The sequence below is a fragment of the Prunus persica genome, chromosome G1, assembly GCF_000346465.2.
Source record: "Prunus persica cultivar Lovell chromosome G1, Prunus_persica_NCBIv2, whole genome shotgun sequence".
Taxonomy (NCBI): Eukaryota; Viridiplantae; Streptophyta; class Magnoliopsida; order Rosales; family Rosaceae; genus Prunus; species Prunus persica.
In genome coordinates, this window is record NC_034009.1 from 45,754,757 (window position 1) to 45,780,138 (window position 25,382).

The following is a 25,382-nucleotide window of genomic DNA, read 5'->3' on the forward strand; positions in this document are numbered from 1 at the left end:
AGTTAGTGTTCCGTTAAATATTAAAGCACTAGATTCTTACTTTTAGTGCCAATAATAAATATTTTTTCATTTTAAAGTACCAGATTCTTACTTTTAGTGCTAATAAGGAGAGTAGAAATATTACCCCCAAAAATAAAAAGACAGAGAATAAAAATAGATTTTTTTACTCGTAATAATCTCTAAACTTATACCTGAATTTCATTTTGATCCTTCAACTCTTCCTTGTGTGTCAATTGTCATTTCTTAATAATTTCAATAACTTTGAATAACATGAATAGCACATGAAGTTCCAAGCTCTTTGGCTGTCTCATTTTCTTAAACAAGCTTGGCATAATTTTGGAAAACATCCCGCATTGCATGGACTATGGTTTGTAAAATTAGGGGTTATATTCAATTAAGATTTTAAAAAAATGTAAAAGTACAATTGTATTTAATTACAATTTTATAGAAGTCTATAAATATCACAACTCACTCTCTTAGTCTTAGCAATGGAGGGAAAGTGGCTTGGCAGAACCCTAAACATGGCATGATGAACCAAAGTTCCCATCCACATGAGAGGCACACATCTAAAAAGTAACATAAATTAGAGACATTTTACAGAAATTCACGATTATTCTTGAATTGCTCAAAATTAGAAACTACATAGATAAAATTGATCAAATTAAAGCAACAATGACCAAAATGATAAAAGTAACAAACTATTGAGACTAGAAGTGACTTTTTACCTTTACATTTCCTCATCCAAAAGCAACATAAAAGTTAAAAATTGGTGGGAAAAAAAAAAAAAAAAAAGGAATTTGACTGCGGAAAAAGAACACACTACTACAAAGTAGATAGGAGGTGAATAATAATTATTAATGCGGCTAAAATAAAAGGATTATAGCAAGGTGACAAATTCTCATGCACTCTAGTTGACACATTGCTTGTGGTCCCATCCTCAAAAACCTGTCAAGCGTTTCTAACATAACATGTGTGTGTGAGTATATGTAAATTACTTTGCTGGCCTTTCTCTTATTGCTTCTTTCTGCCTCTTTCTGACGAGAAGCCCATTGAATTAAATTTGAAATGGCCTTGGTTTTGGCTATGGCTTTGGCCATGGTTTTGGCTGTGGCGCAGGAGGTTGAGGGGCAGCTTATGGTAGGTTTCTATGGTGAAACATGCCCCCAAGCCGAGCCCATTGTCCGCAACGTCGTTAGAGAAGCTATTCTCTCCGATACCAACATGGCACCAGTCTTGCTCAGGCTCCATTTTCACGACTGCTTCGTTGAGGTCCTCTTCTCTCTTTCTCTCTTATTATTGTTTTTTATACAAGTCATATTAAAAAAGAAAGAATCAAACCTAGGATCTAGGGTTCATGAGTAATCTTTGAGCTACAAGCTTCTTGCCTCTCTCATCTTTAACCCTTAACTTCTCTACACACTAATAAACAGCTGATTAGTTAGTTAATTAATAGATTAATAATATTGTTAATTATTTATATAATTAGCATTTGTAAAGCAGGGTTGTGATGGGTCAATTCTGATTGAGAACGGACCAAGCGGTGAGAGGCATGCATTTGGTCACCAAGGCGTTGGGGGATTTGAAGTGATAGAGAAAGCCAAGGCAGAGTTGGAGGCTGCATGCCAAGGCGTGGTTTCTTGTGCAGATATTGTGGCCTTGGCAGCTAGAGATGCTATAGCCATGGTGGGTTATAATTTACTACTTAATTAATTAAGCAAATTAATTAAAATATTAATAATATTAATAATTCAATAATATTACTTGTACCATATTTATTGATCACTTTATCGATATATATAGGCTGGTGGACCGGCGTACGAGGTGCCTACCGGCCGGAGAGATGGGGTTGTTTCAAATATGTCTCTGGCAGATGACATGCCGGATGTTAGTAATTCAATCCAACAGCTCAAGGTTAAGTTCATGCGCAAGGGCCTTACAGAAAAGGACCTTGTCCTCCTCTCTGGTACTCTCTCTCTCTCTCTCTCTCTCTCTCTCATGCAAGTCAGGGTGATGGTAAGGTTTGGTGAAAAACCAAGTTTATGTGACTAATGTTACACGCATGATCAATTCAAGTAATATTCCTGCCTTTAATTAATTAATTAACTAGCCCCTTGGCAATTGATTTTTTAAAATATTTTATTTGATTTTAGAATTATAAAAGATAATGGATAGTTGTGTTCTATAAAAATAGAACTAATTATTTTATTATTTTATTATTTATTAATTTTTTAAAATATGAATATAGATAACGGGTATTTATTATCTATATATAAAGCAAAAAGTGGAGAATGATAAAATATTTAAAATACGAGAAAATGCTCTTAGTTAATGCAAACATTAACGATTGAAATTATTAATTAATTAAGGATAATATGGTAAATTTACACTTTTTATATTTAAAAAAATTAAAATTAAAAAAATCAAATCATAGATTTTATTTTTATGAAACACAACTACCCATTATCTTTTTTTTTTTAAAGCCTCCGTGCCTGCGAAAAGGCTTGTATATATGTATATATATATATATAAATGTACATACATATAAACCTTTTATTTAACAAGGAAATTTAAAACAATCCTCTACATATTAATTGTATGAGAAACAAAATGAGGAAAATTACAAAATCAAATATAGAGTTATTGACAATCATGTCATAAGATTAGCTAAAACTATCTGCCACCATGTTTGCTTCTCTGAGAAAATATGACGTATAGATACTTCGGATACTCGATGTGGTAAATGATAAATGTCATGAATAATTGATTTAATGCTCCACGGAACTTGAATTTCTTTGTTACATATAAACTTTATCAAGGAAAAAAAATTGAATTGCAAGAAGGATTGGTTTTCGTTTTGTTGAAAATAACATACATTTTATTGATATTTTCTTTTTTTCAGCTGCTCATACAATAGGGACAACGGCATGCTTCTTTTTGACCAAAAGGCTGTACAACTTCTTTCCAGGAGGGGGATCGGATCCAGCAATCAACCCCACTCTCCTCGTCGAACTAAAACAAAAGTGCCCTCAAAACGGCGACGTAAATGTGCGGTTACCCATTGACCAAGGAAGCGGGCAGGCATTTGACCTTCATATTCTGCAAAATATCAGAAATGGGTTCGCCGTGTTAGAATCCGATGCCAAGCTCAACGAGGACGCAGTGACCAGGGGTATAATGGACAATTACTTTGGTTTCTTCAGTAATCTCCCGTTCGGACCTTCTTTTGAGGCAGATTTTGTCGAAGCAATTCTAAAGATGGGCCAGATTGGTGTAAGGACAGGTTTCCAGGGTGCGCCTAGGAGAGTTTGTGCTAGCTTTTAGTACAAAGGATGGATGACAACACATAGGAGGAGGCTTTATATGATGTTATGCATAATGCATTGATATTTGACTGTGGTGGTGGATGGTGAATGGTGTAGATAGGTTCATGTTGTATATTCCTAGACCTCTAGGCTCTATTCACTAATTTTTTTTTTTATTTTTATCCTTCGTTTCTTTTGATGTTGTTGCCAATAATAGGGTTAGTTGATATCTTACACTAATAAATATTTATTATTATATAAGCAATGATTGTTAGAGGTGTCAAATGGACATGGCCGACTCAAGCACAACACGAGTCCCGCCCGATTAAGGCTCGGCACGACCTGGTTGTATCTTTGATGCGGTAATTCGGCTTGTTTGAAGCCTATTTATTGAAGGGAGCTTTAGTTTAAGTTCACTATATAGTTTATTAATATGGAAAATAAGAATCTAATTCTCCATATTCCACTAAAAGCCAATCACTTAAATATACAATCCTGATTTACTATAATGCATTGGAAACACACCAAAATTACAAAAAATTTGGGTATCTGCGATTTGATTGCTTTATGCATTAAACACCTAGCATTGAGGTCCACCTAGTTTTGAAGTCATGTAGTTGCTCTTACAGTGCATGTTCCTGTTTTTTTTTTTCGTATTCTACCTGATGTATCTTGTTGGTTTCTTGCCTCTGGTGGCTCAGTTTTGCTACAATAACTGGCTTCTGGGTCGATTATATTATATGTTTTTTTTCTTTTCATTTTTTGGTTTATAATTAGCCCGTTAATATGATCTCATTTTGCTATGTGATTGCCAACCTCATATGGTTGGGTTTTTGGTGCTACATAACATAGTGATACATAGTGGTTTCACTAAAGTTTGTGAAGGAAATTAAGGAAGGAATATATAGCTGCATGTGTTTCAAGTTTCAACTGTTGCCAGATGTTTTTTTTTTAAAACAGTGAAATCAATCAAAAACGGCTTAGTTGCTTGAAAAAAAAATGTAATGGCTAGTTTACACTAATTAAATGTGATTAAAAAATTAATGTTGTCCATGTGTCAATAAAAGAGAGACTGTAGAGTTATTATGGTGAGCCATCTTATTGCAATGAATTTCATTTCAGAGTTCATTTTATTGACCCCTGAAATGAATTGAACTTTACCACTGCAACTCAAAAGTTCAATTTATTAAAATAAAATTAAAATAACCCTCACCATTATAGCTGCTCTTAGTGTAGAGGAATTGAGTTTTATTTTTGAGTTTCAATTGATAACGTGACAAGCCAAGCAAAATAAAACAAAAACCGGTGCAAACTCAAAACATAGGGAATGATAATTTACATTCTTTCCGATACCTTCCATTTTAATAATTTCCAGTTATTAGTCCACTGGACAAGAATAAAAAAATTGATTTTATTTGTAAAAAATAATAAACGTTAAACCCATAAATACAACAACAAAAAATAAAAAATCACCAACATTTTGTGGATAAAAAAATGTTGAATTTCATAGCATAAAATTGCTCGAATGCCTTTTGAATCTAATTTTCAAATTACGCAATCTCATGGTGGCCTTTGGCTGCACCTTAATTAATTGTCTAACTTTCTTAATTTAAGATTCTAGTTAACTAGTGCATTAAAATAACCCCTCATTATAGCATTCCGTATTAACTGGTGCTATATTGCCAAGCATATATTTAGCCTACATTTTAATTTCGACGACTCTCTATTGTAACACAGATGAGAAAATTCCCCAGTTGCTTGATGTGTTAATTTTAGGGTTTATATTCGTCCTTGTAATTTCAAAAAAACTAAAATAAAACATGAATCAGGGATCTGGATTACAACAACATCTAGCATACCGGTCACTTGTGCGAAGCACATAGACAATTCTCTGTGCCCACATCCGACGCAATACAAGGAGCTTGAAGCTTTCCATCTTGAAACCATTTGGCACGATGCTGAAGAAGCTCACTCAAGAAATCATCAAGCTTTTCAATGGTGATGTTGGGCATTACAATCACATGAGCGATATTTCCTTGGCAAGCAAGCTGCCACTTGCGAACAAACTCCTCCTCTTGCGGCCGCTCAAACACAACCGTGCTACTCAGCTCATTCAGCATTGCACCAATCCCGGCCTCGCGTAGGCGGTCTTTTAAGTAATGTGCATTCTTAAGGCATTTCTGAACTTCTTTCTGGAACCCTCCGTATCCTTTTCGATTCAAGGTGTACCAAAGGAAAATAGGAGCATGCCCATTTCGGCTGCCCATGATTGTTGCATCCCTTGAAGCAAGATACTCCACATTGCTTGAGAGGCAATTAATGTGCTTCAGTCTTGTTATTTGCACACCACATGGCATTGGGCATCCAACAAACTTGTGGCCTGAAACACTCACACTTCCTATGGGTTTCTTGAAAGTAACTTTTGGCGCCTGTCATCCCCAAAATCAATGAGAATGTGGGGTTTTGGAAGATGTAAAAGTTATATAGAAAGGCAACTTAATTAATCAATGTTAGAATCTAGCAAACCTTCATGTGTATTCTTGGAAACACAACCTTAATAAAAGACAAGAAAACTGTTCTTGGCACTCCAAAAAAGTCATCATGCGTTCGTGTATTATAAAAACATAAGAGAGAAATTGCAATTCAAGGAGTGCAGGATGACTTATTTGATGGGCACATTTGCACTTGAAATGAGCAGTATGCGTGCCCCATGTATGAAAATATTTGTATCCTCTGAGTTTAACTACATTTGTTTTAGGACAAGCATTGAATACATACTCGTTTGACGAAAGGCATCATGAGACCAAACAGAGCCCCATCACAGTGGATATAGAACCGGTCGTGTGTGAAGCCAGCTTCTTCAAGTTTCTGGATAACCAGATCAAGATCATCAACAGCTCCTTTAACAGTTGTTCCTGCAACAACATAGTATGTGAGCCATAAATCAAATGAGAGAGAGAGAGAGAGAGAGAGAGAGAGAGAGAGAGAGAGAGAGAGAGAGCTACCAATGTTAACATTTAGGATGGCTGGCTTGTCTTTGTGACAAAGAAGTTTGGCTTTGAAGTCATCACAATCTATCTCACCAGAGACAAGAGTGTTCACCTTTACACATTCCATCCTATACATCCTTGCTGCCTTAAACACAGAATAATGTGAGTCTTTTGAAGCATATAGAATCCCATCTGGAAACACTTCCCTCCTGCCAAAATAAATAAATGATAATCAACACATCTATTTTCTATTTTCAAGTTCATAAAATTCCACTGTTTTAGTCTAGGAAAAGAAATTAAAAAAGAAGAAAGAAACTGAGAATCTTTGATACTTAACCCAACCAAAATACCATGAAGGTTCCCCTCTGTACCACAATTTGTAATGTAGCCCCAGTATTCGTTCTTCTCCAATTCCCACAGGAGCGCAAACCAGTCCAGAACGCCCACTTCAAACTGTCTGGAATGAACACCGTAGTTGCTCTCGATAAACGGATCCCCAAGGTTGTTGATGGAGAAGTGCTGAAGCTGTCCCAGTGCACCATAATCGAAGTCCAAGTTATAGGGGTAGCCTATTCCAGATTTTCATGTGCCAACATATGACAGTCAGAATTTATAAGCAATATACTAATTTTTGAACAGCAACTTTTAGAACAATAAGCTAAAGCTGCAGTAGAAAAAATTTCATAACCCAATGTTCTATTCTATGTATGTAGTTAGTGCAGTACGTAGCGCGGTATTAATGTACTAACTAAAAAGTGTACAAAGGTTGCAAATACCAAGATGATGTTTGGTCCTTTCAATCAAAGACTTTCTGTAGCGAGCCAAGACGCTAGCCATATAAGCTTCCCTGTCGCCAGTGGAATCATCGTCGTCATCGGGCTCACTCACTTCATGGCATGTGGTGTGCACGTTCCTTCCGAGCGAAATCTCCCTCTTCTTCTCCACCTCATCATCAACCGTCGTCGTCACGAAATCCTCCGGCAACGCTTGGATCTTCTCGTTCTCAACACTTCCAACCATTGCTATTTATGTCATGTAATTTTATTGAAAGAAGCTCTCTTTTATTTTGTCACGCTAAAGCAGGGAATCAAAGAATGGATGCATAGAAAACAAGCTGCATTACAGTGAACAAAGTGCAGAACAAATCCAAGGCATTTTAAACTTTGTTTTTACAAGAAATGAAACAAGTTGGATCTGAAAGAAGAGAACCCTTTGCAGACTTGGGAGAGAGGCGATCAAGGCGCTCAAAAATGGGACAAAGTCAAGGTTAGAGGTAGTGGCCCAAAGTGTCAGACTTTTTTTCAGGAGGTTTAGGCCGTGGAGCGCGCGCAATCAAGCCTAGTTATTAAATCTAACGGCTCTATATTTGGTGCGGTTTTGTGATTGGAGAAATCCACATGAAGAATACATTTTGATTTGTTGCAATTTACCAAACAGGTTTATTACATAATAGCCCCCAAATTTTGGTGGTCATTTCAAATTGGTATCCGATACTTGAAGACTTTAAAAACTCAAGAAAAACCTACAAGTAAGTCGTTCGTCATCAAGACCGTTAGTCAATCTATTAAATGAATTCACTATCATTTAAAATAATTAAAAGTCAAATCAAGACTCCCCCTTCTCTTCCCTTCCTCAAACATCCCCCCGCCAAAAAAACCCCGTACTCACCTCCCCACCCTTTCCACCACCACCTCCCCCTTTCCCCATGCATTGTATTTCAGTGATACATGGTTTACATCTGGGGGTTGTGGTTCGTGATTTGCAAGGGGAATCAGGGTTTTTGGGGCTGGGGAGTTGGCTAGGTTGAGTACTAAAACATAGATTGTTCGAATCACTGAAATACAACACATGACATTCGTAGTTATGGCAAATATTCAGATTGGTGTGGACAACGAGATAATGAGTGGGATATCGGACAATCTTTCAAAATAAGATGAATTGTTTTCAAACTAGTTACATTAGATCATCCTTATAATAATACAATATTTGTCGATTACGCTGAAAAACTTAGTTTAGCATGAATAATATAGGTTTTGGCAAACCCTATTATGCTAAATTTAAGGACATCTTTTACACATAAAGACTATATTGTGTATATATAGAACACAAGAATGAGCTCTCTCAATCTTGCAACACACATTTTTCTATGTTTGGCAACCCAATATTGGCTTGTTTCTTGGAGACACCTAACTTCATCCCAACAGTAACCAAGGTCTCTAGTGATCTGGCACTATTTGCTAGGAGGTCCTCATCTATCTCAATAGCATCCTGCATAACAACCCACACAATAAGCCAACAGTTAAACTCAGAAATACCCTATGCATGCCACCATAAATCTGAAAGTGCAAACTTTTGACGACATTTACCAAGTAAAGTTTAGATTAAGAAAGCTTCTATTGCTCCCTTAAAAATAGCCACCTCACCTACCATGAAAATTTAAAAATGGCAAAGGTCCCCTTATAGTTGCCGGTTTTATTTTGCCACCTTGGTCCCCCGTAGTTTCAATTTTGTCAATTTTATCCATGTAGTTTTAAATTCCTCACAATTCAAGGACATGTTACAAATTTGTCAAATTCCTTACAATTCCATCAAAATACCCCTCAACATCAGTGACACATAGAATTGGAAGGAAATATGAACGTGGCCTAGAATTGCGAGGGATATCAAACTATAAGGACCAAAAGTCACTTTTTGTCTTTAAAAATCTTTAAAGTTCTCACAGGTCCTCACATAGTCCCAAAACAATAATCTCACCATCTGTTTTTGTGGCCCCATGTCCCACTTAACATCACAACTCATAAAACTAAACAACCTAAACCTAACTGAAAGTGCACAAACCGAACTGTGTCAAAAACAAAAGCTAGACGTGTCAATTCTCAGAACATAGGAGACTTGTTTCCTTACAAGATATAACAAAAAGAGGCCAAAAAGCGAAAAGAATAGTAATGTGACGACGTTTATTCAACCCCTATTCATTCAAACACCAACCTTTTCAAAGACGCAGATTACAGTGCTTCCACCAAATGAGAAATAGCCAAACTGTAATAAATGAACACAATGTCAAGACAGTATACATCAACCCATTATCTGCCTGTAAATAAATAAAATATAAAACCAAAGAAAACTCATCAAATAAAGAATATTAACCTCTTCTCCTTTCTTAACATGGTCACCCTCCTTCTTGGAAAAGGTAATGCTGCCAACCATAGTTGCACCAATGGCAACAAAAGCCACCTGCAGAGAAAAAGATGATCAAAAGAATTAGGCTACCACTATCGGCACTCCAATATGTAAGTACAGAAAAGTTATAAAACATTCACTTTGAGGTGCAAGAAATAAAAGAGGAGTGCTAATAGTATTATGTCACTAATACCCAAGAATGATACATCTCTTCTTAATTAGAAAAGAAAAACGTACCGACTCTATCCAACAGAATGATGGCTCTATTCTAACAGGAAATAAATATGAGAGCTCAACCCAGTTTACTATTGAAATTTGCCATTCAAGTAAAGGGTGTGAATGCTTTTACTTTTCTTGCATTATAATAGCATAGCAACTGCAGGTATTTTCTGTAGCAGATTTACCCAAGACAGATATTTCAGTCAAAGGCTAGGTTGAGAATGTCAACGTCAGTGGAAATTATGGTAGTGAGATTTTATGAAAAATATTGGTATTGGTGGAAAAAGACGACAGAAATTTGCTTAACAACATGAAAATTTTGAATGAAATTTTACAAAATGCTAAACCAATCAATAATCCATCATCTAACCATGTGAACTTCGTAAAAATGGTATTCTAATGATAAATATATAAGGTGATAAGCACATGACATTGAAAGTTAATTATAAATGTGCAAAAACATTTTTGGTTCATTGAATTTTATCTTTGAGAACATGTACATACTAATTTAAATTTAACTGGCCTTCCTTAAATAACATTAGTATACATTTACCATAATGAGCTTTGACACCAACTACAAGCATACAACCTTAATTACAACAGGGAACACCTGTAAATCTAAATCAAATTAATTGAGTTTGTAATTTACAGCCCATACTTCAATTTGGTTAGAAGCTGACACTTTAATTTCGGTTAAAATTTTGATTGAGTAGCTCAAATTTCATGAAGGGCAACACTTTGAGGGACCACTTTTTTATTAAGCCATACATACAGCCCAAACCCAAGCCACAATTTATAAGCACAGTTTTTACTGAGAGTAGTTTGAAATTCTCTCTTTGGATCTATATGTCTACAAATGCAGACTCCTGCTGGTTCACATGAAAGTGGGTGCCTTTGCAGCCTCTCTTTCTTGTTTCCTATTTTGGTAAACAACTACTTTTTTATCACATGGGGTGCATAGCACACACCCCAAGCAGGCAGACCACAGCCTACATAATTAAGCAGCTGGAATATTTTCACAGATAAAATATATTCCACCAAATTTAGGTGGAAACATCGGAATTTTCGGATTTCCACCCAAACTCTTCTTGGGCAACAGAATGCAATGAACCAACTTTCATCCTGTATTTGTGTCAGCACTGCCAAACCACCAAAGCATAAACTGATTTTTTGAAGTTTCAGTCAGTTTTTTCATCTCAATGTAATGCACCAGTTTAACTAGTTTCTAATAAGAAAAATGGAGTGAGCATGTATCACTACTAATATCCAAGAAATGGGGTTAACTTTTGCCTTTTTGTAAATAGAAATGATATTGACATTTTGAAAAAAATAAATGATTGCACTAACAAACCTTTCCAAATTCTGCAGTTGATAGAATTGATACTACTCGCTTATTCTCCGTGAAAACATTACAATACTTGCTATTCACAGCTATGGGGTTAACCTGAAGAAAGAAAAAGGAAAAAGATCAAGAAAAAGAACAAAGGAAATCTGTAGAGAAGCCAGAAAATAGATGATTAGCCAAAAATAAAGGAATTCCAACATGTCACATCTATAATCACATACCGTATATAAGCATCCAGGTATATGCACAAACTGTTGAATAGTTCCAGAAACAGGAAAATGGAAACGATGATAATCCTGAAACCATAGTAGATGATTAATATCAAAATACAAATCAGAGTATGTATGGTTCAACTTCATGGTACAAGTTAATAAAAGTACATATTGCAATAAATACCTGTGGTGCCAAACGAAATATTACCAATGTTCCATTGATGAAAGCATTGGAACATTGATCTTTCCCCAAAAGCCCTTGAATTGAAAATTTTCGACCCTAGAAATACAAACAAAAACCAAGAAAATAAAATCAGAACAAAAAACAAAACAACAATAAAAACACGAACAAGATTAAAAACCATATGTGGATTACAGACATCCAATCCAAATATAAAAGAAAAATGACCCAACTGATCTATTAATTTAATACAATTTGAACCTTCATCCTTTTAACTATTTGTTCTTTGCAATGTCGTACAAAACAGAATAACTAAAATTGGGTACACGGGTGTGATGATAAACTGCCAGTTCAGGAATGGGAGACATGTCCCGCTTGAAGCTTGCAAGACAATATGCCCCTCACTAACCAGAAGGCGCCACGTCATTAGCTCAGGATGGAACTACCATGCAGAGCAGACCTAACCGGATGGGGTGTGCAACAGGTGAATGAGTCACAGAACTACCACATCAGTACAGTTCTAGTAAACAGCTCGGCAGTAGCATTTCAGCACTTAAGAATACATCATATCTAATATCAGTTCAACTAAACTGGTGCTTTCATTGATTGAGTTGAATACTTGGGTTCTTTAGCCAACTGAACGCTTGAAAGGAAAACTTCTCCAAAAACTTAAATACTCAAACACTCAGCTCCATGGTACAAAACACAAGGACCAATTCGAACAACCAGACTGAACAAAATCAGGACCCTGTGTCGGCGTGATTTTCTTGTATAGTTGACATTTAGAATTAATTAGGTTGATTATATGTAACTAGTTAGGCTAACTGGGAAAATTTAGCATAATCTGCTTATTCCCTTTGGGGACATAGAGCTTCTATCCAACTGACACTTGACCAATAACTGGTTAAACAAAGAGCTTCTCTTCAACATCAAGATGACAGAATGTTGCTCAGCTCCAGTGAGATGTGGTATTGATACTGAACACTGGGGGTAAAAAATGTGAAACTTCCCATAAAATTGAAACCATTGTTTGGGTAACAGAGTTTCCCAAGATGAACAGTGAGGGTACAGTCCCCAATAATCTGAGACGTGGGGTAGAAACCTTGGGGACAAGGGCAATGATTGTAGAATTAAGCACTTTGAGAGCCTGCTTGAACAGATCAATAACATTGATCGCATCATCTTCAAGAATATGCCAGACTTTTTGGAAGAATAATCCAACAAAACCATCTGGTCCAGGCCTTACTAGGATTCGGGTCAAAACCATACCACCCTGATCTCCTTAGCTGTCATATTATAGGGAGCTAGCTTTCTCCTCAGAGATGGGAGTCTGGATTATGCTTCTAAGGCAGGAAAGGCTAGAGGCAAGCAAAGTCCTGAAGCAGGAGACAACAGTGATGTCATTCTTACCCATTTCCACAGTACCATCCCATCTCTTTGATTTCTACTAGCTTGTTTCTATTCCCATCTTAGCCATAGACTTACATATATATATATATATATATATATATTACTGTCTTAGGAGGCCTTATTTTTTTAGACTCTGTTTAATGGATACCTTTAAATCATGATTCTATTTAGTTTACACTATTATTCAATTTTCATAAAAATTCTAAAATTCCTTTCTCACTGTCAGGAAATATGATTTCTTCCTATCAACCCTTACATTCCAAGGTGGTTAAGATTGAGTGCATACTTCTCTACCAGTCAGAAAATTTCCAGGTCTAAGAGGTAAATTCGACCAGCCAAGTCACTGTTTTAGAAGAATTCAAAGTGCTAACAGCATGAGTACAGGAACAGGCATTCTTCTAAATAAATTGGAGGTGAAGTGGCAGAACAGAGGATAAAGGATTAATATACTATGGGTTTATTGCATTGATACATTTATACACAAGCACCTTCTAAACTTTTGTCTATGAGAAGGTAGTCATGAAGGGTCCAGCGGAATAAGTGTTATTTCAATGCATAACAATTAAGAGCCCAGAGTGATTAGGTATTCTCTTCAAGAAAACGTCATATTTATCATTTAACTTTCATCTTTCTTAATTCAAATTAGTCAAATATGCTGCAATTCTGTTCTCTGAACTAAGAAGAGACAAGCACGAAAAAATCTTTAGAAACTTGTGAATTCTTCTACAAGAACTCAAGTGCAAACAGTAAAATTACCTTAATCCAAAATCTCAGACTTTCATCAACAGATTTGAATGCCATAAGACGGCTATCTGCAGCAGATATGGCAACATCATCACGTTCCATGTAGGCAATGGGTCTTGCTCCAGGCTTTAACTCTCTCACAAAAAATTCATTAAACGTCTACATCCAAAAATTTAGAAATTAGAAATGTTTATCATCTTCATAATGTAAAAGACATTGTTACATGTCAAAAATTCCAGCAAAAGCAAGAAATCAATAGTAAAATAAGCTTGTCCTAGGCATAAAATAGTCAGCTAAAAGAATGTACGAAACTTGAAAACATGGTTAATAAATTAAATCATAAGATGAAATATCAAGAAATGTATTTTGTACAATTTTTTCCCTTTGTTTTTTTGTATGAATAACAAACAAGGATTTTATTGATGAAAAAGGAAAAATGATACAAGGAGGAAAAACAGGATGCCCATTTTAATCCTATTAATACACTCAAGCTTAAAGACAACTACATTTAAATCAAAGCTCCGCCCAATTTAGAAAAATTACACGAAAAGGAATGCTTCTGAAATGTTTTGACAAGCATCTGCAGAATTTTACCCTTAGGCTATAAATTTAAAAGCTTGAACATCCCCTCAAAACAGTGGTTCAAACATATTAAATCAAAGTTATGGAAGCATTGATAAGCCACACAAGCAGAAATGTTTTCAATATGTAGATAAAATAAAACAAGATGAAATTCATCGACTTCAAATGTACAGCCTACCTTAAAATGTTCCAAAGGGTGCTTGACTTCAGCCAAATTGATTTGATCCTACAACAACCAAGTTAAACTTAATCAAATGGATGTAATTTCAGCTTAGCATAAATGTACACTACATTATTCAAACTCGAGCATTACAATAAAAACAGTTCAAAACAGTGAATAAAGTTTACATACACATAAGAATGTACTTTTTGATAAGAAACACACTTTCATTAAAAAGACAAGAAGAAAGAAAGAGGAAGACCAAAGAAAGTGGACAAGATGGCCACTACAAAGAAAGAAAAAATAAAAAAGCATACATACAAATGCTCACTAAGGCTAACACAGTACAACACCTAACACACAACAGCTTCCCAGCATAACCAAATGTGAGTGAAAGATAAACCCTAAATTCTGTAGAAACAGGAGCCCGAAGTACGGACAAAAAACGAACTTTATTCGATAACTGCTCTGTCCCATTGTCAACAAAGTCTTCAAAATCCTTTTATTTCCCTCCAGCCAAACTCCCCAGATCACAGCATACCCATGCAACGCAACATAACTTTGGCCTTCTCCCCTTGCCAGAAAATTTATGCTTCTCACAAAGAAAAGAAAAACAGTCCCTCGAAATTACTTCCATCTCCCCAAACATCCTCAACTGAAGTCAAAAAAACCCACAGGACAATGTAAGAAAACATGATCCAGAGATTTATGTTCCCTGAAGGGTCAGGTAATTACATATCTGTTGTCCAGGGAACATAAGATATGGAGCACACTCCCCCATCTTATAAAATAGAAAGCTTAGTTTTGGGCTTCCAAAGATGAAAATGTTGTAGGCACTGCATCACACACAAACATCCCAGCCTTTTCCAAGTATTTATTGTAGGATAAATGTATCAGCGTATCAATTTCAATGTGTATGTTCACCCTCAATAACAACATATCCCTGCTTTTGTCTGTATACATGGCCACTCTTCATAACACACCATCAAACCATCTGTACACTTTTAAATTTCATTTCTGGCAACAATTATGTGAATCATGACACTGCATCATTACAAGAAAGTTCAGAACAGCATAATCATAATGTTATTCTAAGGAAAGAGTCCTGCCTTAAAAAACTCGACAAATTTTGGTATATCTTTAGCAGATTCCACTGAGTTCATTTTCTTCCCCTGCTTTTCAGAGAGGCTCTGCAAGATATCCTTTGCCCCTGTGTTGAAATAGTGAACCACGGTAAAGAAAACAAGATTATGCAACGATCATAAACAAAGAACTCAAAAAAACTAAAACCTGCTACTAGTTAGCAAACGAACTGCAGAAATTATTAAATATTATTATTATTATTCTTCTTGTTATTTTGGATAGGCAATTGACAGTCAGTTCAAAACAAAGGCATCTCCTCTTGAAGTAAATTTAGTGTTGGTAGATTTACTATTAGCGTTAAGAGCCTAACAAGTTACAACCAACCTGTCCACATGGACAAAGACCCTGAGCAAACTGAAACTAAAGTTGTTAATATTGGATTGCTGAACTTATATTAAACGCATCTACAAAACAAACTTATTGGAGGATGAGGAAGGCAATATTACTGACAGAGAAGATGGAAGGTGACTGAGATCAATGGTTGTCTTAGTAGGTTGTTAGTGTAAGCTACATGGCTTAACATGTGTTGATGGTTTTCTGGTGGAAAGGAAGCCTACACAGGTTTCCCATTTACTGCTTTTCACTTTGGAGGAAGAGGAGAGATTGCTTGCTTTTCATTGATTCTGAAAAAGGAAGACCTATGCTTGCTCATCACAAATTTATCTTCTCGATGAAAAAGTTATGCTAAGAGCATAGACCGCTGCCCATTCACTTCTAAAATGTGTTTATTACACTACCACAAGTGTTAGGTTAGGAGTAACGGGTGCTTGGCCTATAGATTCCTACCTTTTGTGGATGGAGGTTTTTCTGGGGTTTGGTAAGGTAGTCCATTCTTTGGAAATGTGCAGTCTTGGTGATAATTTAAATTGACTGGATGAAAAAGAAAAACAGAACACTTGAGGAACATATTCCTGGCATCTTTACAAGGTTCATAATCTAAGCATTTTAAGGGCACCCAGAGAGGAAGTGGAATCTCTATGGGAGAGGAAATATTTTTGGCATCTTGACAGGGCTGATAGTATAAGTGTTTTAAGGGCACCATTTAGTCTAATTCATCTTGATTAGACACGAGGTAAAAACTAACTTTAATGTTTTTCTGTAATTTTTCCTGTTCATGTATTAAGCTTTGAACACCTCATCCGTCTTTTCTCATATCTTTTCCTTTACGTTTTGTAAAATTAATGTTCTACAAAAATAATAACACAGAACTGAAAATGAAAGGAAGGTATAGAAGGGCATCAGCATGATATTTTTTATGGGCGATCTAATTCTGATAGATAATATCGAAAAATAAGAAACAACATTGCATCAACAATTTATTGAGTAATACAAGATAGCAATTGAAAGAAAGAGGAAGGTGCTTATAATATAATCTCTGCAACTTCTTTAGATAAACATCTATTCATAAATGCAACTTAATACCTGTATCCAGGAGGCCAAGCCCTAGTTTTGACTGATAAATGGCTCTCATTGACAACACAATCTTTTCATCTATTAGTTCTTCCACAAGTCTCTTTGTCCTCCGATCAAATACCTGAATCGATAAACTGTTAATGGAAAAATAAAGTAGACCAGAATTATAGCTTGGAAACAAAGAAGATTGAACCACATCTGCTTCAATGAGATGCTCAGGGAGAAAAAAGAAAAAAATTAATAGGTTACATAGATACTATGATGCATACCAGTTAAGCTCGCCAGTACTATGATCAATTTGTTATTATATCATGAAAAACCCATATAGGGAAATTAAAAGCCTTGTATAGCTACATATAATATTCTGGGCCTCTCCACCCATAGCCAATTGGTTTTGGGTTGGACTTTCAAACAGGCTAAGTTGCCAACACAGGAAGTGATCCATATAACTTAGACTTCATAAATGATATCAAGGACATCTAACATGTCCGCATAACACCTTACCACTACAGGTCCCATTCTTGTGGTACATTATGATCTCACTAAAACATTTCATTATAATGCAAACAAGACTCAAGTACATTACACTCATGCAAATTATAAGTTTTTAAATATCTGCGTATCTTGTAACTTGTACATCATTTTAAACTTTCAATTCATCATTATGACTTAAAACATTGTTTACAAACATACAGCATCAGGGGCAGAGCATAAACTACATGAAAGAGAAAATGGGAACAGTATTCCAGCTAAAACACTTCATGCCTATTACAGAAAGGGTCCCATTTCAAATGAGAAAAACCCATAATTTTTTTTTCTGCCACTAATCTTAGCTGATTTAAAAAGAAAAAGCTAAACCAAGAAAGTATACCACAATATGGTTAGCACTCGATCCAGAATTTAAACCAACGTCATAAGATGAAACATGGGCCCATTCACTGAGTTTAAACATCCACCTACATATAAAATTTGATGTTACTATTCCAATCATCCATAGATTGAGAGTAATAACCACTGAACTGAAATGAACCACAACAACAAGAAGCCTGATGATATAACACAATTCTTACCCATAAGAAGCCTGTTTATCAGTCAAAAATCCTCCAGTCATGACCTGTTTTCCAGTTCCTTCATCGAAACATAGGGTCAAATGTATCATGTAGTTCAGCTTATCAGAAACTTCAAGAGTCTCACCACAAACAGGACAGCAATTCATTAGTGGTTCCCTGAAAAACAAAATAGTTCTGCTCATTTTTCCAAGAATGGGACCTAAAGGAAAATACATTCTACATTCAAACGTGTTGCAATTATATCAAACTGAAAATCATGGCACAATCCAAAGAAATAAAATGAAAAATCCAAGCTCAGGTCTGTCATTAGAAAAAACAGTCGTGAAATGGTATGAACCTGAATTGTGAGAACTATAACACTTCTTCCAATGTATATACCGGTGGGTTGAACTAATTTAATATAAATTTTCAGTAAATTTTCTCACTGGCCTAATAAGAATGTGCTGGTCAATGGTCTCAAGTTGTACTACATGAGAAACATTTTGTAACAAAATCAAATAAAACATTTTGCAAATATCTATAAATACGATCTATAACACAAAATGAACATATCTATAAAAAAAAAAAACAATAAATTCACATTTCTTACATAATAAGAATTTGCAACTGTATAGGCATCTTTCTTCTTTTTTTTTTTCTTTTTTTGGGGGGGGGGTGTCTGATTATAGACATGGAGATCAAAATAGCAATATATACAGTGGTAAGTTCAAACTTTTTGGTCTAATATCTACATGTATCATTACTTTTCTTGTTGAATGGCAAGAAGGGCAGCCAACTCATCCATGCTAACAACACCATCCCCGTTCTTGTCAGCAGCTTTAAACATCTCCTCTTTCTATTAAGGAAGGAAGATATATTTCTGAGACAATGGAACCAAAAGGAAAACACAAAACACAAAACAGAAACACGCCAACAAAAAAAATATATCACAACGGACTTCTGAAATTGGAGGAAGCCAACTCTATGGATTCCAATCCACAAACCCATGCCAAATGTAATGTGGGTTTTGTAATTAATTGCTTATTTTGTGCGTATTGAGAATTTGAGATCAAATTTTTAACACACCAACAGCCGCTTAGACTATAGGAGTTAGGCTCAGATGAGCCAAGACCTGTGAGAAAAAAATTGAAAACGTGTATTAAGTGTGGTTATACTGGGTTGACGATGAACACATGTGAATTAAAATAGGTTCATTAAGTTCAAACCTTGTTGGCTGCCACTTGATTCCCGAAAGCATTAATTAAGTCAGAAAATTCAGAGAAGGAAAGCTTTCCGTCTTCATTATAATCCTGTGTATATTACAAAGCCTCAGAATTGGGACATACCACTATAGATAAGAATTGGGACAACATTGAAGAACATTTCTTTCCATATATAAAGGACATACCACTATAGATAAGATGCGCCTTGCAAAACTCTTTTCTGTTTCAATTGGATCCTGTCAATTTTTCCAATGAAGTGTTATTAATCCTAAATATAGACTTTGTTACCGAAGAAAATGAGGTTTATACATGGCATACCTCAACAGAGCATGAAACAGAAATTTTTCCGACAATTTTGTCTGATGTCGATGGATCTAACAGGTCCAATATCTCAGAATTGGAGTTGGAATCTGAATCCTGCAACAGCAACAATTTATCCTCAGAAGAGAGAGTGATAACAAGAATCAGTAAGAAGATGAACAAAAAAATCTGAAAACATAAGAATCAGTCAGTTAGCCAACTAATTCCATATTCAAAATGCGCTTAATCATAAATATTGAATGCTGCCAGCAGAAGGGAAAAAAAAACGCTGCAGAGTAAAACAAACTCAGAACTTGTAAACAAAAGAAATTTGGAAAAGGGTTCATACTCAATTTAGTGTTTCTCAGAAGTTCACCATGCAATTTCAGCATCCCCTTTTTGATCATTTTTACGGTATTTACCTCACTGCATAAACTTTTTCTCTTGGCATGCTTGGAATGTAAAAATAAAAAAATCCCAAGATACTAGGAGATAGAATATTGGCCCCACGGGCCATGATTCATATCAATGGAAAATTGTAGTTAGAACAATTAAATTCTAGACATTTCCAAGGAAAGGCATATATGTTGATAAGGAAAGCAAAATGAAAATATTATATGGCAGTGATGCAAAATCAAGGTGGCACTCAAACACAGCAGAAACCCCAAACTACAATACATAGAAGAGGCCTGATAGGCACTCAAACATCTAACCAAACCACAGCAGAATAATATCTTGGCACCTACATTATAACAGCCACAACCATTTACCCAGCACAGCTCTATCCTTTTTTTTTTTTATGAGAGCTCTATCCTCTTATTGAGTTACCAATGGCTTCCAATGACCTTAATTTGGCACTCACTCACCACCCCCACCCCAGATTACAAGTCAACTATCTTGTTCACAATTCCAAGTACATTTTTTATTTGATGCGAAAAATTTGGCTTCCAAAATTATTATTTACACATGAATTCACTGAAACTTTGACAACTTTTATGATTCTTTCGCAAATTATGTCTCTTTTTTATTCTCAAAAGGTAAGTAATAAGATAAAAGTGATTCCTCTCATTGAGCTACCGATGGCTACCCCTCCCTTCAATATTGGTCTCTGAACAATATCCCAAATAATTGGGTGATCCTATCTTCCTTCATCACATCCTTCCCGCACAAAATCCCGTATCAACTTCTTAGTCCTCCTTGCAACCCTATTAGGCAATCTGAAAGATTGGAAGGACACTACTCAGCAATATGCCCCCAAGGGAAGGCCAAAGTAATTCAAAGGGCAATTCTCTCCCTCACTTGCCACTCCTTGTTCAACAGACTCCCAAAGCCTATAATCCATCAGAAGTAGAAGAGAAAAGAACATTAATTAGCTTTCCAATTAGAACAATGTCAGATAAAGATATGTTCCTTAAATCAGGATATACAGAAACCCGAAGTGCTGCCCAAAACTTGACCATCTCCCACACCTCCTCCACTTGCATCCCCTAACATCTTCAAAGATCCACCGATTCCAAAATAGTCAGATAATAGCCATCACCACCATACACCCCATATTTATTTAGCCTTTTTTCCACCGCCCAAAAGCCTATAACCCACATTGACAACAACTAGTACACTCTTGGCCATTAATCTTCCGCTCTTAGACTAACACAAAAGATTGACAATCTGAACCAAATTGACGATTTCCCTGCCTCACTAGTCAAGAAAAAAATAGTATCATCCTCACTTGTAGTTTTCATCATTATTCATACTATTTCCCATTAACCAGACACTGAAATTTGAAAAGAAAGTATGTTTAATTTTCCAATGCAAATTGAAGCAGTTCCTAAGCCTTTGGGCAAGCAATTAGTATATGGTGTATAGATTTAAATGAACTGTTGCAAAGGTGACAAGATGCATTCTCCCAGGAATGAATATGGAGTCTGTACACATTTGTACCAAGCTTCTTCTGAGTTACAAAAATACACAAGTTTCCAAAATCAACTCCATTGATTTTAAATACCGCAAAGCGTAATTGTTGTAACACACAAACATTAATAAATAAATAAAAAGGAAAGAAAAACAGTGCATCATTACTGGAGCTTGTGGAAAAGTGCAATTAGAGAGAGTACCATGTAGTGGCACAATTTAAGAAGTTAAACATGTCAACAAGAGAGAGAGAGAGAGAGAATTCAACAAAGAAGGTTGCTCACCCTGGTTAGAAATTCAAGCAGATCAATTTCACAATATCCTATCAGATTGTTTCTGGACATTTTATTCGTCTGCATTGTATGATAAATTGAATAAGTGAAAATATAAAAATTATACCTGAAGAACACTTATACGTTTTCAATTTGAATATACAACAGAACCGGGAAAGAAAACTTTGACATAGAGAAATCTCTTAAATAAAGAGCATACAAGACTGTCAGATACAATAAAATTAGTGTATACAAAAGGAAAAGGCCTTAAATTTGAGATACATACAAAAAAAAAAAAAAAATTGAAAAAAGGGGTATGACTACATCTGAAGCAAAACATGAATTTATACTTATAAAAGGAAATAGAAGATAAAAAGGCCATTACATTCTGCAGGAAATAATTCATGGAACACCAGATATAAACACGATTACCATATGGTCATCACTAAATTCATGTATCTTTGTATCCATTCAGTTATTCATGTATATGTATAAACTTACGATTCATTGCCAGCATTAATTTTGAATGCTTCATAAAAAAAAATCTACAGTTGTAGCTTTTGATTATATATATAAACATTCTGTAAGTGACTGCCACTAATACTATAATTCAAATATATATATATATATATATATGGAAGAAAACAAATCTAAGAGAAGTGAAAATGAAGCATGTATCTATTTAACTCTGAGATACAGAATATAATGGTAGAGACATGCAACGGGTACTGAAGTGTATGCTGCGTATCCAGTTTACAGTTTCAGAAATCTGGAAAGTTTTCCTAAATTATGGGACTATTTGGTACATTGCCCGTGTGTATTTGGGAAGTTCCTAGAACATGATTAGCATATTTCTCCAACGTGTCAATGTGTGATACTGCACTTTGCATACTAGCAGCTTTCTACATAAGAAACTTTGAATTTCCATTTCCTATATCTCATACAATACAAAAAATCCATACGAATCTATAAGAAAAAAAGCATTCCAAATTCTATAAATCTATGCCATGCCAGTCACCACAGCCATCCCTAAATAAGGAGACCTAAATATCCGTCCTTGTCACATGGAAGAACATACCTCTTTCAGGACACTACTAAATGGGAAGAATGTAAGTAAACTGAAAGCAAAGCATACCTCATAAATGGATATCCTTGCAACATGAGGCCCATTTTTTTCCAAAAGAAGCTTCTTCTCCTGAAAGTCGAAGGGAAAAGTTTCAAAGGGTTATGTTCAGCTCAGTTGCTTGCTCGTACTAAGAAGCAAATGAGAGAGAGAGAGAGAGAGAGTTGAGTTTTTCCACAATTTCAAAGACGGTAATGAAGGTTCCAGTACTTTATCACATTACCAAAGTGATCCAAAAAGCATACCTAATACTAACAAGTGTGTCAGCCCTAGCATAAAAGAAAAGCACTCAGCAAATTAATCTCAACTTCCCCTCAGCATCTCTGATGTGTGTATGACAGATTATGTATATTTTGTACATCACAGAGATACGGAGATCTAAAAACCAAAAAGAGAAAATACAGGAAGATATACTGAGGTCTTTCACAGATGGCACTAAGTGAGATATATTAAGGTTTTGAAAAAAGGCCAAGCACTCATATGTTGCCATAATAAGATACAATATAGGGTTTCGGGTACTTACAGAGTTCCAAACAGGCTTGTCAGTTCTGCAACACCAGTAAAAACAAATTAATACAAATAAGCTGGTGTGTTCTGTGAAAAAAAAATACAAAAATGCAATATTATCTCATAGGGCAGACTTTGTGTAGCCTAAAGAGAAATGAATGTCTGACAAGCCAACTACGGTGGAATTTTTTATGCTATGTATCAAGCAGTACAATGTCTGATCTACTGCGACAATGTGTTACAAAAATTTAAAACTCCTTATAATCCAAAATAAATAGACATGCACATTTCTTTTCTAACAACATTGCTAATTAAATTTTTATGCAGTTATGCAATAATAGGAAATCCATTTCCTAAATCGAAAAATCATCTTAAAAGGATGAACATTGAAAATTTGAAAATAACAATTTCTACAGTTGTGTGACCCTTCAACCAATTCACTTGGCCTTTTAAGCCCTTTCTTTTGCGGCACTTTAATTTTTTTGAGAGAATAAACAATTACATACAAAGTTACTAAGGGGGCATTTGGTACCCGTTTCCTAAAAACAAACAAGTTTCTTTTTTGTGCTGGCCTGAAGATGAAAAACAAATTTGGTGTAGTGTTTTTTAAAATAAAATAAAAATAAAAATATTTATTAAAAAAACAATTTCAAGATACGGTATACAAAAAGCAGATGCATTTTATATTGGTAGCCAGTTAAAGACAAAATCTCGTATTTTAGAAGAATAGAAACAAAAATAATAATTAAAAACATAGGATTCTGAATCGGAGAGGTCATTCCTCCTCTCCATAAAGAATTTCATTGCAAATAGCATTTTCATATCTATGGGCATACAAGATTTCGGTGGGATTTTACTGCAAAGCTGCAAACAATGTGACTGCATCAGACAAGGAATGTTGTGAACTAGAGGACAACTTCCTTAACCCTGGGAGTTCACATGACTATTGATGATGAGGATGTTGATTTCAATTTTCAGTGATCCTTAAGATTAGAGTCTAAAGGAAAAGGACAATGGATGATCACTGCTTAAAGAAATGGGACAAAACGAAAACTTACCTGTAAGTTTGTAATGAGAAACGACTCAAAACGTAAAAAAGAGGAAAAGGGTTGCAGAAACAAGTAATTTCAGGCACTTGTAGTTCTTTCTATTTTGGTGTTTCTATCTATCTATGTGCTCATTATACTATTCAGTTATTTTAAGAAAACAAATAAATTAATGAATGAATGAATGCACAGGGTAGTTGGCATTCAAAGATAAAGATTCGAAAAGGAGAAAAAGAAGCTTCTCAACAAGGAGAAAAAAGAACAAAGAGACAAAGAGGCATTACTGATCGGAGATATTCGTACGGAAGGTCTGTTCTCCAAAAGATACACAGGCAAGCCACTTGTCCTTGAACTTCATTTCAGCCTACCACAAAACACAGAAAAACACACCAAAAAAATTCCCTATTAATTTCACTCACTCCAAACACTGCAATGCTAATTCAATAAAACAAAAAACAAAGAACAAGAAACTTACTCGAACGAGAGTGAGCAAAGCGATTCCGGCGAAATTTTCAGCATCAAGGCGTTTGCTATGAGACGGGGAATTTGAGCGACTTCGACGTCGTCGATGAAGGTGAAGTCGCTGCTTCAGCCGAGCGCGACGCGATCCTTTCGACTGTGACTCTGCAGCGCCATTCTCTTCTTTCGAGCTTCCATGCCCCATTGCCTCTCTCTCTCTACCTACGGGGACTGTGATTCTCTCTCTAAACTGTTCTGCTTTTTGATTGGTAATGTTTCCCTGCAAAATTGGGGACTTGGGAGTATATTCTTCTCTGGTATCTTCTTTTATAGAAATAACCAATACTAGGCAATTATTTGAATAAAGAAAAGTCAACTTTTACGACAACTCCAAAAAGAAAAATATAATTACCTTTTGGATGATGGACTTGTCAGATCGCACTATTAGTGTACCATACAAAAAACTTATTTTATGCGGTGACCCATGGTTGAAAGCTTTTCTTGTAACAACTAGGATGGACATTGACGGGTTTGGTTGAATTTATGCCAAAATTAGACCGAATCAAATAGAGTAATTGATGTGGTTCGGTTTTGATTTGGGTTTAGGGTCG

At 35.5% G+C, this 25,382-nt stretch overlaps 3 protein-coding genes across 3 annotated transcripts; 1 reads left to right on the forward strand and 2 right to left on the reverse strand.

Annotated features, from left to right (window-relative positions):
- LOC18793937 (peroxidase 43) lies at positions 1,009 to 4,279 on the forward strand. The gene is made up of 4 exons (XM_007222630.2): positions 1,009 to 1,269; positions 1,501 to 1,683; positions 1,801 to 1,963; positions 2,900 to 4,279. Exons 1-4 carry the CDS (start codon positions 1,066 to 1,068, stop codon positions 3,319 to 3,321), a joined length of 972 nt encoding a protein of 323 aa, XP_007222692.1. The 5' UTR covers positions 1,009 to 1,065; the 3' UTR covers positions 3,322 to 4,279.
- On the reverse strand, positions 5,165 to 7,312 carry LOC18788334 (serine decarboxylase 1). The gene is made up of 5 exons (XM_007227545.1): positions 7,069 to 7,312; positions 6,630 to 6,861; positions 6,308 to 6,501; positions 6,081 to 6,217; positions 5,165 to 5,731 (listed from the first exon to the last, which is right to left on the reverse strand). Exons 1-5 carry the CDS (start codon positions 7,310 to 7,312, stop codon positions 5,165 to 5,167), a joined length of 1,374 nt encoding a protein of 457 aa, XP_007227607.1.
- Positions 8,197 to 25,081, reverse strand: LOC18788213 (phosphatidylserine decarboxylase proenzyme 3). Its single transcript, XM_007221743.2, has 21 exons — positions 24,788 to 25,081; positions 24,597 to 24,676; positions 23,283 to 23,307; positions 22,772 to 22,831; positions 21,649 to 21,717; positions 19,472 to 19,570; positions 19,339 to 19,389; positions 19,157 to 19,240; positions 18,695 to 18,786; positions 17,952 to 18,107; positions 17,753 to 17,837; positions 16,891 to 17,002; positions 15,435 to 15,535; positions 14,344 to 14,391; positions 13,596 to 13,742; positions 11,433 to 11,528; positions 11,258 to 11,332; positions 11,043 to 11,135; positions 9,440 to 9,526; positions 9,281 to 9,331; positions 8,197 to 8,560 (listed from the first exon to the last, which is right to left on the reverse strand). Exons 1-21 carry the CDS (start codon positions 24,974 to 24,976, stop codon positions 8,414 to 8,416), a joined length of 1,947 nt encoding a protein of 648 aa, XP_007221805.2. The 5' UTR covers positions 24,977 to 25,081; the 3' UTR covers positions 8,197 to 8,413.